At 33.9% G+C, this 17,735-nt stretch overlaps 1 protein-coding gene across 1 annotated transcript in view; it reads left to right on the top strand.

The window, feature by feature from the left end:
* The window catches only part of trol (terribly reduced optic lobes), a 668,955-nt gene that overhangs the window by 154,671 nt on the left and 496,549 nt on the right, over positions 1 to 17,735 (top strand). The window contains exons 36-42 of the mRNA XM_066737443.1: positions 9,367 to 9,743; positions 9,859 to 10,141; positions 10,258 to 10,693; positions 11,980 to 12,119; positions 12,198 to 12,378; positions 12,459 to 12,488; positions 12,584 to 12,856. Coding sequence (XP_066593540.1) covers positions 9,367 to 9,743; positions 9,859 to 10,141; positions 10,258 to 10,693; positions 11,980 to 12,119; positions 12,198 to 12,378; positions 12,459 to 12,488; positions 12,584 to 12,856 — 1,720 coding nt within the window. The remainder of the gene's footprint in view (positions 1 to 9,366; positions 9,744 to 9,858; positions 10,142 to 10,257; positions 10,694 to 11,979; positions 12,120 to 12,197; positions 12,379 to 12,458; positions 12,489 to 12,583; positions 12,857 to 17,735) is intronic.

Below are 17,735 nucleotides of genomic sequence, written 5' to 3'. Positions count from 1 at the left end.
GTGACGTTCCCTTCGTATACGGTAGCAGTTGCATGTCTTTAAGTAATTTATATATTAATTAAACGCTAACACTTGTAAGAGATTGCACAAAATTTTCGCTAAGCTATCAATAGATTTCTTTTCTTGGGGTGTTTTGGACACCCCGCGTGCCCATTGACGGGTTAATAGTAGGTTGACGTATATATTTTTTTTTGAATCCAAGTTAAAAAAAAATAAAACAAAAAACAGAAATAAAATACTTCCATACGACTCCTCATATTCTAGAATATCTAATACTACAATTTTAGAGTCGTAATATTACAAATAAAAATGTGTCAGTAAAAATAATTGATACGTAAAATGATGCCAAAGTATAAATTTGACGCTGCACATTAGACTACTCGCTCCAGCGTCCAAAATATCATTGTTTATATACGAATGCTAACATATTTATCCCCAATGATTCTGTGTATGACCTTTAAATACCAATCCCACAGAAAAGAGACTTTGCTTGTAAAAGAAACACAGCAAGTACATAAATCGTCTAGCCTAAATAATATAGCAAAATAATATTTACAATTAAAAAAATTAGTGAAATTCAAATGTTGGGCGAGTATAACTTTTTACCGCGGCAAAAGTTAATATTTCAAACAGCAAGTAGTAATACAAATAAATTACTTGTCGGGGGCTTATTGTATGCAATGACATTAAATAGCTACATTTTGGAATTGGGAGAAGCGACGTTTGTATTGTAAGATAGCAATTTACGTATAAACATTACGGGCCCCGGGCCCCGGCAAGTAACTTATTTGTGTTACTACTTTCTTTTCGAAATTTGAACTTTTGCCACGGTCAAAATATGTGCTTGCCGTTTTATTTACAGGTCAAATCTGTTTTTTGTGGGATTTCATAACGTTTTTTTTTAAGAATATAGTAGTTAAAAACATATTATTATTTTAATTGCTCCGCAATATAAGAGAGGTTTCCAACTTTCCAATCATTCCAAATGTAGCAGCACTCATCTATAGTGTTAGCTGATTCACATGAAGTATGCCATTGGGAATGGTATCTTTGATATTACTATAGCCATTTAATTTAGTTATACTTAAGCTATGCTGCTTTCCTCCAGTTACAATAGCATTATTCAATCCAGAATTACACACAAACCGGTAAAATAATCGTAGTTGCTGTTTCACAGCAATTTTTCCAGCTATGTTTACTCTAGAGCTTACAATTTTAGCCGTATCTTTCAGTTCTTTGTGTTTACCCTCGAAGCGAATGCAAGAAAACTGTTTTACGGGACCTATAGTGCGTAATAATGTTGGATAATGAATTAGAAAATGATGTTTAGGTTTCAGAAATTCGTCGAAAAGCTGCACATATAATTCATGATGTTCATATATCAGTTGCTCTAATAATTTAGATGTTTCCTCATTTATAACAGGTGATTATATAATAGAGATAATTTCACGAAGAATCACATATAGCTGCCAATATTTATTGTTTTCAGGTATTATATCATCAATTGTTAAACCTAAATTTCGAACGAACAAAGTCATTTCGGAGGCTGAGAGCCCAAGCACCTCATTCTTTATAGCTTTTTCAGAGATAGTTAACAATATATTTTGGTTCGTACAATCAGAAGAATGGAAAAAATCAAGTTTTTTATTTGAAGCATTCAGTGTAAAACACTTCTCTTTATAAATTAATGCATTTGGTATTTTCGCTATATCGTAGCGGCATATTCCTTCTGCAATATCATGCATAGGATCTAAAAATATATTTTCCGTAACGTGATAGTTGGGAATGCTGTTGAAAATACAATTTTCTTCAATGCCATTAGTATTATTAAGTAAATCGTTATTATCATTCTCCTTAGATCTTAAAATATTTGGTTCCTCTAGATTTTGTTGAAAGCTTAGATTTTTGTTAGAGGAGCATATTCTACAAAAATGAGTAGCATCAAAACCTTTAGAAAATCCTAGAATATTATTTAATCCTAAATTGTCTCCGGTAACTAAAAGAACTGGCAAATAAACTGTCGTGTTTTCTGCATTAATGTTTGTTAAAATACCCTTTGTTTGAAGGCTTCTGAGATTTTTTATAGTTTTTAAAAAAATTCTTTTATTTCCAACTCACGTGTGATCAAAGACTTTCTGCAACTGTAACACAAGCATGTTTTCTAGCTTACTTTGAAATTCTTCTGATAAACACATGAATGTACAATACATTGCTCCTAATTTCTGAAACCCTTTACGAGAACCAAACGTATTATTCACCTCAAAATCATCGATATAAATTGTTAGCGGAAGAACAGTTTTATTACCAAACTTCTCTCGAATATTCGCCCATAATTTAGATTTAAAGATGGTTGTAAAGTTGCTACTTTTCTCGCATTTTTCAATATAATTTACCATAGTTGATAAAACATATGGCATCTCCAAAAATTTTTTGAATACACTTTCTATGTGAATTATCTGCAATGTCATATTTTTAGTTACAATTATTTTTCAATGATACCGCAGTGCACCATACAATATTAAACTTTTTGGTGGAATATAACACTTAATTTGTGTAAAATATTTTAAGGTACCATACTCTGTTTTAAACTTATCAATCGCTTCTACAATAACTCGTAGATACAATTTTAACTCATATGTTTATTACAATAATTCAAAATACTGTCTTGTAGTAGAATAGAAAAGCATTTGTTATAAAAGTCTTTAAATGTTTGAATAACATTATGTACGAAACTCCTTGATACACAGTGTTCTTACTATACATATAATTACGCTATAACGGAAACTACGTTATCATTAACAGTTTTTATAAATGTTTCAATATCATTTATATCACCGGCAGAGAGAGAATTATCATGAAAAAAATTATCAATATTATTTTCCATATAGCTTTGAACAAGGTTTAAATTTTGTACAGTATCAGTACGCTGGTAATGTTTGGATATTACGTGTTTTTTGTAATTGTGTATGTTACACTAAAACTTCGGAAACAATCTTTAAATTTGCAATGACACACATATTGTACATTTCATGTTTATGAAATGATTTAAATTGACCTACAAAACTTTCATCGCTATGGAACATTGCACAACAAAATGGATAAAGAAACATGTTTCTCGCATTTAATTATATATAAAATGAAATTGAAATATAAGCAATTTTTTCTTACGACTAATAAAATTATTTACCGCATAAACAAAGAATCACAATTGAAGCATATTTAAACATTAAAAGCTTGCCCTATTTTATAGCGATCGATATTTCGTTTATATACCCAAAATTCTTGTCTCTTTCATTCTCTAAATTATATAAGCCAATTTGTAAAAGAGTCCACAAGTGTTCGCTTTCTGAGGGGGTGTCGCGCGTTAAAAACATAAAAGGTTTTAAAGCAAATATCTAAAGCTTTCAATGTGGACGGTAAACAATACAAAAGATTATCAATGCTGACATAAAAAATATTTAACTGCGTTATCTCTGGTCCTTCCATAATAATAAATGGTTGGATAGTGCAGGAATATTTTTTTGCTATTATAAGCTTCTTCTCCCGTATACGAGATATGTCACTAATATTCTGTAAAAAAGAACGGATTGTAAGAAGACATTCCTAATTAAATAGATATAAATTGATATACAAACTGATAAATGCAGCAATGCTAAATAGTTAAAATTTTAAACTAAAGATTTCAGCTCGAATTTTAGTATAAAATTCAATAAAGAATAAAGCATTCGTGTACTGTTTTTATTCTTACATTTAGGATGTATAAAAAATTACAGCCATACTCCATTTAAAACTGTTCTCTTTGAAAGAAGAAAGAAAATAAATGCAACGTCCGAAAACAGCTGATACCGTATGATAATAAGACTTATGATCTTTGGTTTAATTTACTATGATTGCCTTTTGACAAATAAATTTTTTTAAAAATTTATATGTGTAGAGTGTTGTACACCCCATGTGTACAATTAAGGTCAACTATAAGTATACTGAAAGAAAGAACGACTTTTTTCTTTAAGCATAAAAGTAAGATGAAAAAATAAAATAAATGTAATTATACCTTTATGTGAACTATCATACTCTCCTGGCATTCATTAATACTTGGTTTCAGAAATATTTTTTGTTTCCTTCGCAATCCTTTCGGCGGGATTAAATAAGAGAGAAACATTAATTTTATTGCAGCAATAGAATCTATAATGTAAAACTGTTCAAAATTAATGAAAGTAGTATTGAATATAAATCAATCCAAATTTTCGCTGGCATTATCCATCATAGGAAAAGAAAAATCGGATGCTCCCAAAAAACTAAATCTCTTTTGAGGGGAGTTAATAAAATAATTACATATTTAAAGCGGTTCTATAAAATGACTATCTTGTCAATGCTGTATCATTAAATATTTAAGTTTTCTGCATTGAAACACAGAGGGCTATCTTTTAAGCATTCATTGAAAACTATCTCAATTTTAACTGAAATAAGAAATTTGTATTATCTTCTGAAAGGTAGGTAGTTTTCAATGAACGCTTAAAAGATAGTCCCCTCTGTTTCGAGACCAAAAACTTATATATTTAAAGGTACATCATTGACAAGACTGTCAGTTTCTGGAATTATTCTAAATAGTTAGTTAAGTTACTAATGTGCTCCACAAATATATTTAACTTATTCTTAAGACACTCGTCGATATAATAAAAATAAAATAAATGAAAAATGTACCATCAATAATTTCTCCTATTTCCAATAATTCTTTCAATAGCAGTGCATGAGTATTACGTGTATGATACTGAAGTTAGCCACAACTTTGCAGCCACAAGTTTGGCAAAAATCAGAATCTAAGTAAATTGACTGAAATAAATGTTCTGACCATTATATATTAATGCAAACTACTAAAGTTATTATACTTAACGTTTGTTTGACAAAAAAAATTAACTGAAAATTGCTTAAACGAGAAAATTAAATAAGTATTCTTATAAAGCAATTTTCACATATCAGTGAATTTTTATAATTTGTCTCAACAACACAGCATTGTAGCTTATAAAATTCTAAAGAAAATAAAGATAGTTTCATGAGGCAGCAAGACCCTCTTAATGATTTTTATAAACAAAATACGGGAAATGCATCAGCGAAACTACGTTTTTCAGCGATCTCTTCAAATTTTACCATATCAGTGAATTTTTCTAATTTTTTTCACGCACACTGTTTGAAAGGCAATAAAATTATGAAGAGAATAGTGTAAATTTCGTGAGGTAGCAAGACTCCCTTAATGTTTTTTACAAAGCCCATAGGCAGAAATGCATCTGCCAAACCACGTTTTTCACCGTTATCGTCAAAATTTAAGATATCCATGAATTTTTCTAATTTTTTTCACGCACACAGCTTGAAAGGCAATAAAATTCTGAAGAAAATAGTGCAAATTTCGTGAGGAAGGAAGACCCCCTTAATGTTTTTTACAAAGAACATAGACAGAAATGCATCTACAAATCCACGTTTTTCACCGTTATCGTCAAAATTTAAGATATCAGTGAATTTTTCTAATTTTTTTCACGCACACAGCTTAAAAGGCACTTAAATTATGCGTGAAGGAAATTAGAAAAATTCACTGATATCTTAAATTTTGACGATAACGGTGAAAAACGTGGATTTTGTAGATGCATTTCTGTCTATGTTCTTTGTAAAAAACATTAAGGGAGTCTTGCTCCCTCACGAAATTTGCACTATTCTCTTCAGAATTTTATTGCCTTTCAAGCTGTGTGCGTGAAAAAAAATTAGAAAAATTCACTTATATGGTAAAATTTGAAGAGATCGTTGAAAAACGTAGTTTCGCTTATGCATTTCCCGCATTTTGTTTATAAAAATCATTAAGGGGGTCTTGCTGCCTCATGAAACTATCTTTATTTTCTTTAGAATTTTATAAGCTACAATGCTGTGTTGTTGAGACAAATTATAAAAATTCACTGATATGTGAAAATTGCTTTATAAGAATACTTATTTAATTTTCTCGTTTAAGCAATTTTCAGTTATTTTTTTCTTTTTTTTTCAAACAAACGTTAAGCATAATAACTTTAGTAGTTCGCATTAATATATAATGTTCAGAACATTTATTTCAGTCAATTTACTTGGATGCTGATTTTTGCCAAACTTGTGGCTGCAAAGTTGTGGCTAACTTCAGTGTCATATTACGTGCATTCAGTCTACAAACAGTTTCAACTTTACTGTAGAATGTAGTAAATCTATCTTTAATATCGAAATCTTTACATAACTTGAAGAGGTTCAAAACCGGTTTCTATTAAAACATATGCTTCTTGGTTTCCAGTATGGACCAATTTGTAAATATATCCTGAATTGTGAGATTATTAGAATCTTTACATTGCATGTTTCGGTATTGAAAAATGTTTCTTTCCATTTTTCACATACCATGTCCCAAGGAATACGATTTGTTTTCAACCAAGAAACACTTTTTTCAATTTCGTCATTCACTACAAAATTATCTAGTTAAAATTGGTAATAATATAATAAAACTAATTCATACTGTTAAAGCAATATTTTCCAGAAAGTATGAATTAGTTCTAGTTATCTCCCAAATCTATAGGCTGTATATCAAATTTGCCGGGTAACAATTTTTCAAATTACAATCTATGTGAAAAGTATGCCTCTATGTGATAATTTTCAACAATTATTTTAAATTCCCATATAACCTTAGGAGCTTACACTTTTGGCAACCTTTAATATTCTGCAATAAATATAATTACCTAACAATGAAATGGATACTTCTTCACCATCTCTTTTATTGGTAGTGGTATTTTCCTCTTCTAATTTTTTTATTTTTTGCAGTGAATTGCGATATTTATCCACCAGTTTACCGGGTGATATTAAAGATTTATCACATTTTGAGTCTTTTTTCTTTATTGGTGGGATGTAATACGAGTTAACACTTTCCGATGGAAGAATGTTTACAATTTGATTTGAAATATTTAAGAAGACCTCATTTTTTAATCTAAAACGTTTTAACGAATTGTATTAATTCCTTCAATTAAAATAAATTATATTGTGAAGTTAATAATCTGTTCACATAAAAAAATGCCTTATTCCTCGTTCTGTCACGAAAGATATTATTGTGTCGATCAAAACTTTTCTTGAATTTCATGACAATAGTTTCGATTTTTTATATCCTTTTAGAATTTTAGAACATATTGCATTTTTATTTATAATATTTTAAACATCGATGAATCCAATACTATTTATAGCGAAGGAATCTGTGTTTGAGGACCCTTCGATTTCAATATTTTCTTGATTTGTATCGCCAACCTGAAAGTTAAAAAAGTAAAGTAGTAGCTACAGATAAAGTATTTGTAGGTAACTACATTTCGTTGATCAAAACAAATAATTCTTTGACTTCAAAAAATATTTAATTATATTAAAATTATTTATTATTAGTAACGGTCTACAGCTTTAAATAAGCAAATTATTAAAAGACGAAATTAAATTTAACTCACAAGTAATTCTTTTTTTACTGATGTAAAATAAGATATAAAAAATCTTCAGTAAAAAAGTATTTACACAAATGGTGCTAGAAGAGCTGCTACCTGCATTACATATGCTTCCTGCACCAAACTTCTCTTTCCAGTAAACGCTGAATCGCATTCTTAATCCCAACTCTGGTATTAACTCAACTATATCAGTTGAAGTCAGATTTTTCAAAGTAATTTCGTTTATATCGTTTTCTAAAAATAAATTAATAACTTTCTTAAAGGGAATCTGTATATCGACATTACAGAGCGAAATTTGCGCTAAACGAAACGGCCTCATTTCTTAACTGATTTTCACGTTTATACACCTTTTTGAAAACGCCAGAAGATTATCTAGCGATCTTCGTTGGCAGATTTTTAAAAAAATTAAAAACTAAAAAAAAAGAAATGAAATTTAAAAATCGGCCAACGAAGATCGCTAGATAATCTTCGGGCGTTTCCAAAACGGTGCATAAATTTTAAAATCGGTTAAGGAATGAGGCCGTTTCGTTTGGCCCAAATTTTGCTCTGTAATGTTGATATACATAAATACATAGGTATTGAAAGAACAATTTTAAAGATAATAAGTTCCCGTACCCCATTACGCTTGAAAAATTAAATTTACGTCGTTAATATTTAAACTAGAAACTGAATAGTATAGCAATATTGTCATTATACGTTAAACCCAAGTTTTATACAAATTTTGATCCATACTCAACGTGAGCAAAACAATTATAGCAAAGTAATAATAATATAATGATGCGTATACATATACGCAATGCATCGTGAAAAATTTACAGAAATTAATAGTAAAACACATTGTTGGTTACTTTTTCTTTTTCACTTTGCTTCTCGTATATATATATATATATATATATAACACAATATGAGATCTCTGGATTGGATGAACCGTTTTTGATATTCATGGTCTCAATTGAAAGCTTGTTCAAACAATTTTAAGAAAAGCTTTACTTAAATCATGATATTGGATAATTCATGGAGATAAATCGGTTTGAAAATTGGGACAACCAAACTTACTGAGGTATAAGTTAGACGATAGTGCTCGGCGGTATAGACGTGTCATTATCTACTTTTATATGTATTTGCCGTCGAGACACTACCGTTTCTCTTAATAACTCAATCATGCATCGGACTCTTAGTTTTAATGATGTGTTCTGGTACTTTAAATTTACACCTATTAGCCCTATTATACCCTACTATAGCCCTAAAGAGAATATCTATTTAAACTTTTCAAAACTGTTTATGCTCATAAAATATCAATTAGCAGTAAATACTATTTTTATTTTAATTCGAGCATCCAACGAGTAATTTTAGCAACACTCTCAACTGCTCATGCATCGGTATTTCTCGCTCCTTTTTATTATAGCCTCATGTTTTTACGCTAACAATCAACCAAAGTAGTGAAAATACATTTCAGGAAGAGATTTCTATGAGTGATAGAGAAGCAATATGAGTAGTACACTGACCGGCATGTATGGCGTCCCTCGATGCATTTAAGAACCGCGTTAGAGGGCTCCCCAACACCAATAACTCAGACAAAGAAGCGAGTTTTAGCATAGATTTTTGACTAAAAAAACTTTAAATTTTGTTATTCAAAGTTTGGTAATTCAAAATTTACGCTAACTCGCCCTTTTTCGTCTTGAATTCTTGATGATGAGCGACCCTATAACACAATTACTAAATGCATCAAGAGACGTCATACATACGGTCAGTGTACTGTTCTCTTTTTCTATCTCTTTCTTCCGGGTTACTATGCGCTTAACCCACACTACAAAATTTCAAACAGCCATCCACCCTTCTTGATGATACTTCAATATCTCAATCTAACGTATCCTGTATGTATTTATGCATATAGAATTGCGCCGATCATACTACCGGAGACTTCTGTGAGGTTTGCGAGGCTGGCTACGCAGGAGATGCGAAACGTGGTAGCCCTTACGATTGTCAGCCAGGGAACGAGACAGACACCACCGAATCCTGTAACTGTAACGAGGCTGGCTCTCTCAGTCGATACTGCGTGAGCGGACGCTGCGAGTGCAAACGTAACGTAGAAGGACCAGAGTGCAACAGGTGTCGACCAGCCACATTTGGACTCTCAACTGCCAATGTCGATGGCTGCAATGAGTGCCACTGCAGTGGAGTCACCGACCAGTGCCACGAAAGCTCTTTGTACATCCAGCAAATACCTGTCGGGATTTACGACTCTCAGCACGGTTTCACCCTTACAGATTCGTATGTACCATGAAGATGCATTTCACAATTTCTCACAACAACTGTTATATCTCCTTACACACCACACTGGCCTCCACCCATTTTCCAATCAAATTAACTTTCACTTATTTTCTAGCTCCCGACGTGAGGTTATCGATGAGGGCTTCGAGATAAACTTGGCCTTGAACGAGATCGGCTACAGGTACTCCGATAATCGAGCTCGCAGATTGTACTGGTCCCTTCCAGCAGTCTTCACTGGCAACAAGGTCAAGAGTTACGCTGGAAAGTTAACATTGACGCAGCATATTAGCGCCCACTATGGAGCTACCAATTACAAGGACCAAGACATTATTCTAATCGGTAACGGTATAACTCTGTTCTGGACGAATCCTGAGGATATTGAACCAGACACTCCACTGGTGAGACCATACTTGCATTCTTCTGTCCCTCTCTCTTTCTCTTTCAAAATGCAGACAATTTACCTTTGTTTTTGCAACATAATAATCCTTTATTGTGCGCGTTTGCGCGATTTCAGACTTACTCGGTGGAGCTAAGAGAGTCCGAATGGAATCGTTTAGCGCCTGAAGGTCCAAGAAGAGCATCCCGCACGGACATGATGACGGTATTGTCCAATTTGGAAGCGATATTGGTCAGAGCTACTCACAGCGATAAAATGTCAGCTACTTACATCAGTGACATCAGCATGGACACCGCGGTAGAGAATCCAACTGGGAACAGTCGAGCTATCCAAGTTGAGGCCTGTCGTTGCCCAGTTGGTTACAGTGGTACCTCCTGCGAGATCTGTTCTCGTGGCTATTACAGGGACACCAGTGATAGATCCATCAGTTTCCTTGGCTCCTGCAATTCCTGTCCTTGCAACAATAACGAGGAGAGCTGCGAAATCGGTAGAACTGGACAAATCAAGTGTCATTGCTTACCTGGCTACACAGGAGAGTTCTGCCAAGACTTTGGTAATTCTCCCTTTATTACAACAAATTCAATCGAATATCTCCACTTTCTTCTTCATTGTTTTTTTATTAGTTTGTATAATATTTTTCTCGTTTTCGTTCTCTACATTATTCCATTTAATAGCACGATTAAGCTGCTGAAATCATAATACATGTACGCTGTAAATATATATATTATCTCTTGCCACGCTGCACGTACGTTGCATGCAATTTGAGCATTTCCAGAATTTTATGAGGGAAGAGAGTGAGAGGTACAGCTATAACACGTATGTATGCTAATCTGGTGGTTATAAAATTCTGTGCTGGGATCTCAGGTGAACTGAGGGTAAGTTTATCGCCTATGATGAGTCAGACAGCAGCCTATTCCTGCATAAATATCACGTGTCGCTACGAATATCCTGGTATGCTGCATATATCTTTGAAATTGTCGCCTCTTAACGGCTATCCGCTGACTGCATGGACCGATAAAACTCGTAGCCTTTTTATGAAGACTCCGAATGGTGCCTTTCGCACGTGGATTGTCCATGTGGACCGTGAACCCTTCAACGTCGAGTGCCACTTGATAAATCAGGCCAGGCAGGAAGTGATCAGGGTCGTCACTTCTATGACACCAGGTTCGAAATGAAGCTTTCGAACGAATTCACAGAACATAGAAAGCGCATCATCTACTGTAAAGTCCTTGTTGGTCGTCCGCTACAATTTTCTAGAATTGCTTATTATTTAATTATTTCATTTACAAAATTGTACTCGTCCTATTGTGTCATGCTCTTTTATGTAAAAATGTCGACATCTCTCTCTCTCTCTCTCTCTCTCTCTCTCTCTCTCTCTCTCTCTGCACCTATCTTAGCACCAATTATTGTTTCATTCTATTGCTGCTACTGTTCAGTTTTTTTTATTGTCTATTTTCAAACATACTAGTTTTGCACTTTTCAACAGTGTTATGGGCTTGATAATAAAATCGTACGTTGGTCATAAAAAAACGTGCAATTTAACTTGTTGAGATTGTTGTTGGTAAGGTGAATTGCAATTTAAAAAATTACACTTATGCGATATTTGTTTTCATTCAGGATATTATTCTCATTATTCTGTAAGTGTGTATATGTATTTATGTATGTGGCGTATGTTTGTGATGACGTTATTAGTTATTTAGCACTAAATATGCTTTATGACCTCTGGTAGAATTAATCTGTTCAGTTATATTAAATTGATTATGTGTGTAACGCAGGTGTTGATTTTTTCTGTGTGCTATGAGCTCTGCAAATATTAATATAAAATTGATTTGATTTCAGTTTCGGCTAGACCAACCACGCCAGCTATTCCGACAATTGTGCCTCCAAAGATTGTTGTTTCTATTCAGGAACCGGAATTCCAGATAGTTCAAACTGGTGATAATATCAGATACCATTGCACAGGAAAATCTCTGGATCTTGTAAGTTAGCAATGGTCCTTTTTAGAGATAACTGCATTTGTAAAAAAACAAAAGCTCAATTGTTTTTTTTTTTCATAGAATTCAGTGAACATAAGATGGCAAAAGGATGGAGGACAGCTTCCTCCTGGCAGGAGCATAGACGATCATCAGGGATTATTGGTCATCCGAGACTTGAAGGTGTCCGACAGTGGTGTATACGTTTGTCAAGTGAGCGACGGTGTTAACGTCGGTATTAAAAAAGTAACCCTCTCCGTTGGAGGTACGTACAAATATTATTATTATATTTATAAACATTATGTATAGAAATATTAGATTAAGAAATTTTACCCTTGGACGCAGCTTTTCCACAAAGTTTATTAGGGATTTCAGGTATGATGCAGGGAAAAAGCTTCTAGAATATACTTTTAACAGCTACCTCGTTTTTTGTATTCAATATAACGGATCTTTTATTGTAATCAATTCAGGAAGTAATCAAGTGGAACCGAGAGTGATTATCAGACCGACTTACCTACAAGTAAAGGAGGGCGAACCAGTCGAATTCAATTGTGAAGCAAGCGGCAATCCCCCACCGCAGGTCGAATGGATCAGACTCCATGGAAATATGAGTCCGGAAGCCCAGTTCCACAATGGAATATGGAGACTTCCAGCGGCTTCAAAGAGCGACGAAGCCGAGTACAAGTGCATCGCTCGAAGCGAGCTTGGTGAAGATGAGAAAACAACGATACTATATGTTCAAGGTAACGCTCGAGTGTTTCAAATTTCTTTAGGTAACATCTTCGAATCAAATGTGGGAGATGGTTAAAATCGCTCGAATGTAGATATACATAGGGCATTCTCTGTTAAAAATGCCACCCCCTGCCCATTTCCATTTTTGAGATAAAATATTTTTCAATGTATGAAAATTTTCGCGGAAATGTCTATTTTTTAATGCCGTATAACGTTGTTGAACTTTCAAAATGGCTGACCCAGAATCGAAGTTGAAATAGAGGGATGCGTCATTTTTTTTTCTCAATATTATGTAATAACTTTTGCATCTGGATTACGAAATGCCTCTAGATAAACTATTTTATGTTTCCTTACCTGTCGAATCTAACTCCATTGCGAACAGTAAGCTAGCATGTCAAAATTGATTTAAAAAAAATTTTTTTTTATTAATTTTTTATTAAAAACTAAAGGTTTAAATAAAAATTGCAGTAGAATAAATATGTTTTAGAATTTTATGAAGAATATTGTCAAAATTTTTATAGAAAATTTTGGATTTTTTTAAAAATCGCAAAATTAAAATGTTCAAAAAAAGTCTCCAAAAATTCTTAAAAAATTTAAGAGTATTATTCAAAAAATTCTAAGACATATTTATTCTTCTACAATTTTTATTTCAACCTTTAGTTTTGAAAAAAAATTAATAAAAAAAAGTTTTTAAATTAATTTTGACATGCTAGTTCACTTTTCGCAATGGATTTAGATTCGGCAGGTAAAGAAACATAATATAACTTATCTAGAGGCATTTCGTAATCCAGATGCAAAAGTTATTACATAATATTAAAAAAAATTACGCATTCCTCTATTTTAGCTTCAATTCTGGGTCAGCCATTTTGAAAGTTCACAACGCCATACGGCATTAAAAAATACATATTTCAACAAAAATTTTCATATGCTGAAAACTATTTTATCTCAATAATTGAAATGTGCAGGGAGGGGGGGGGGTGTGGCCTTTTTGTGACAGAGAATGCCCTATATATATATGTAGTAAGGCGTATAAGGGGTGGGGTAGATAAGTTTGACATTTTAAAGAAATCAGTCAACAACCGAACAATTAAATCAGCACCAACACAAATCCACAATTCAAAGAAACAATTTATTTTTAATACACTGTCAGAATTACAACTTGCTATATCTTAACGCTGTAGCTGCTCACGCTCAACTGCCTGCATCCTTCCCATCCTCCTTCCTCTCTTCCCGAGTCGTACTCGTAAGGTCAATCTAACATTCAAAACATAAACAATCACTCTGCCCACCGTCTCTCTCACAACGTTCCGACATATATATTATAACCAGGGAGCACAGGATTCCTACGAAAACCCGCACACTAACTAATAGTAGGTAAGGAAATAAAACTAAGACAATTATTTAAACAACATTTGGGATTTATTTTTATAATTATTTATGAACTACAATATATGAAAAGTAATAAGGAAGCTAGATAGTAACACTTTGCTAATCGATGATCGGTTAACTCGTCTTTTCATGCATATACGTTGTACAATTGGCGATCAACAATGTGTTAAGATGAAGGGTCGCCCTGACGGGTCTCACGCACGCTTAGAAGCTGTTAATTAAGGCTATTTCCTGAGAGAATTTCACATACTTTTATTTTATCTCTTCTAACTTATACAAAAACTTACACTCAGTATCCACTCTCTTTGAATACTCTCTTACAACCGTCTTTCCTCTTCATGACATCACTCACATTTGAAACATCAATGCTGCCAACTCGTATATGGTAATCATTGTTACCAACTGACTTCTAACCTTTATTGTTGCCAATCCACATTTAACTTTCCTAGTGGGCCAACCCACTTCTAACAGATACAATTCAACCATACACAGTTCATTTTCATTACAATACACATTATACAGAAGTGGCCTTGCGGAGAAATGAAAACAAGAAGGGGGAGAGGGTCGAGATATTTGTGGAATATTGGGAAAGGGGCAAGGAAAATGCACTCCCGTGCACCAGAGAAAGAGGACACCAAACACTATACCGCCGATTAATATGCCAAAAAATTATTCAACGACAAAGAGGTCCAAATAGATCCGAAATTAATTCTTACAATGTTAGTGAGGTCAGAGGATAGTAATTCGTGAAAGAAAACTGCTGCGGCTGTCATCGAGGGACATCGAACAGGCGAAAATCACGAAGTAGCAGAGAGTGATTCTGTTTCTTCCTTTTTCTTCTTTACCGGATTTCGTTCCCTGTTCCGTATCCTTAATTTCCATAATCCTCCAATCAATCATTGTCAACGGCCATTGTTCTTGATGCGGACCTTATTGCGCCAATCAATATTCATGATGGATTCCTGTTGCATTCTGTTTTCTTGATCCAGTAATGGAAGTAAATTGGTTGTTCTGATCTGAGTTGGGTTGGCCGGACTGTCCAAAGTAGTGCGGAATTCAAATACGTTCAGACGTCTATAGTGCTGGTGTTGATAATGTAGAGATGGTACGGAAGATATAAGAAGGGGGAAAGAGGGGAAAATCGTTTTAAGGGGATGCATTGAGCGACTCAAACACTCACTCAAGTTTATCTTCCAAACTATTAGGAATATGAACTTTTTTGTAGAGATTAAATTTACCCTTTTGACTGTACTGAAGCGCGCTACAAACTCGGTTTCTCAAAATTATAGAAAAAAATTTTCATAAAAATTATAAATACTTGAAACTTTGTTGGTCAAAATAATATTGAAAATTTGGTCTTGTAGCGCGCTAAAGAAAAGTTCTATGACTCATTTGAGACCAAAAAGAAACAAATATACCTAAAAATGTGAAAGATTTTTTTGAAAAACTAAATTAGCTATTGAAAGACAAGTTTTACACTGTTTTACCGACGGAGAAGTTTCACAGTGCATTAGACAAGGACAGGCCTATTAGCTCTCTCGCTTTAGAAGGGGTACCCACTCTTTCTTCCACCATTCCCCGCTAAACAAACCAACGTTCCTACACACAGCAGGATGGCTGGCTAACGCTGCCTGTCGGTGTGAATCCGTAGCGGAATGGAAGAACAAATAATTATTTATAGATTTCAGGGTTAGATTTTCGCAAATCCGGCGTTGTACTGCCCTACCATGTCATTTCCGACAGCTACTATAAATTTCTCAAATCATTTTATCATCTACAAGTCTCAAAAAACTTAATTCAGTGGACGAATGCACGACTCGTAGCAGCCGACGCTGATCTCTAAGTTGTGTCGTAGCGCATCAGCGTCGGCTGCTACGAGTCGTGCATTCGTCCACTGAATCAAGTTTTTTGGGACTTGTAGATGACAAAATAATTTGAAAATTTTACTGTAGCCTCCAGAAATGATATGGAGGGGCGGTACAACGCCGGATATGCGAAAACCTAACCCTGAAATCTACAAATAATTATTTGTTCTTCCATTCCGCTACGGATTCACACCGACAGGCAGCGTTAGCCAGCCAGCTTGCTGTGTGTAGGAGAGTTGGTTTGTTTAGCGGGAAATGGTGGGGAGAGAGTGGGTACCCCTTCTGAAGCGAAGAGAGCTAATAGGCTTGTCCTTGTCTAACGCACTGTGAAACTTCTCCGTCCGTAAAATAGTGTAAAACTTGTCTTTCAATAGCTAATTTAGTTTTTCAAAAAAATCTTCCACATTTTTAGGTATATTTGTTTCTTCTTGGTCTCAAATTAGTCATAGAACTTTTCTTTAGCGCGTTACAAGGCCTAAATTTCAATATTATTATGACCAACAAAATTACAAGTATTCATAATTTTTATGAAAATTTTTTTCTATAATTTTGAGAAACCGAGTTTTTAGCGCGCTTCAGTACAGTCAAAAGAGTAAATTTAACCTCTACAAAAAAGTTCATATTCCTAATAGTTTGGAAGATAAACTTGAATGAGTGTTTAGATCGCTCAATGCATCCCCTTAACGGGATCCCTCACGCGTGCTTTACCGACAGTAGAAGTTAATAAACAATTCGTTTAATAAAAGTCAAATGCGAAGCAAATTGCAAAAACGGGCTTCTTTATGACAAGGTGCCAATTCTAACGAGTCAATCGAGCTTAAAAAAACTCAAATGGGATGAAGAATAACGCTGTACCACTGTCCCGCGTTTTTGAAGTGGAAATAACCAATAGTAACCTCTCTTCAAGAACGCAGCATAATGGTACAACGTTATTTTTCAACTAATTTGAGTGTTTTTAAGTTCGTTTGATTCGTTCGGACTGGCACATTGTCCTACAAAGGCACGATTGTTCAATTTGCTTCGCATTTGAATTTTATTAAACTAATTGTTTATTGACTTGTACTGTCGGTAAAGCACGCGTGAGGGATCCCGTTAAGGGAATATCTATGCAGATGGATTAAATTGTGAAGACTATTTTAAATAATTTTTTTTTACTACACGATTATATATAATTGAATGATCATTTATAAAATATTATTATAGCTATTTTTAGCAGTAACAAAATATTTTTTTAATGTACTTTAACAATAATATATTGTACAGTAATGGAGGAAAATTGACGGTTGAACATGAGTGTGATTTTGGCAGCGCGAGTGAAGTGAAGGATGCCGTTTACACAAGTGCAATCATCAAATTATTTCATCCCGTGTTATACACGATACTTTTCATCAAAAGTGTATGGAAAGTGACTTTTTCCATCGTACTTAACAATCGGACCGAAAACGGCTGTTTCAAGTGAGTATCAGCCGCGCACTTACTACAATTTTACTTCATTTTCGGCCTATCGGAACGGGATTTTCTTCATCCCAAGCGACGAAAATAAAGTAAAACTCTAGTCCGCTTGCGTAGCTGAGACTAACGTAAAAAGAACCATATTCGGCCCTGTAAATTACGCTGAAAAGAGCCAGTTTCTATG

This window comes from Prorops nasuta, unplaced genomic scaffold, assembly GCF_024137725.1.
Source record: "Prorops nasuta isolate Cenicafe-Biocafe unplaced genomic scaffold, Cenicafe_Pnas_1.2 PNAS00017, whole genome shotgun sequence".
Classification (NCBI taxonomy): domain Eukaryota; kingdom Metazoa; phylum Arthropoda; class Insecta; order Hymenoptera; family Bethylidae; genus Prorops; species Prorops nasuta.
Note: the sequence above shows the minus strand (reverse complement) of the source record. Positions and strands in the feature narration are given on the sequence as shown.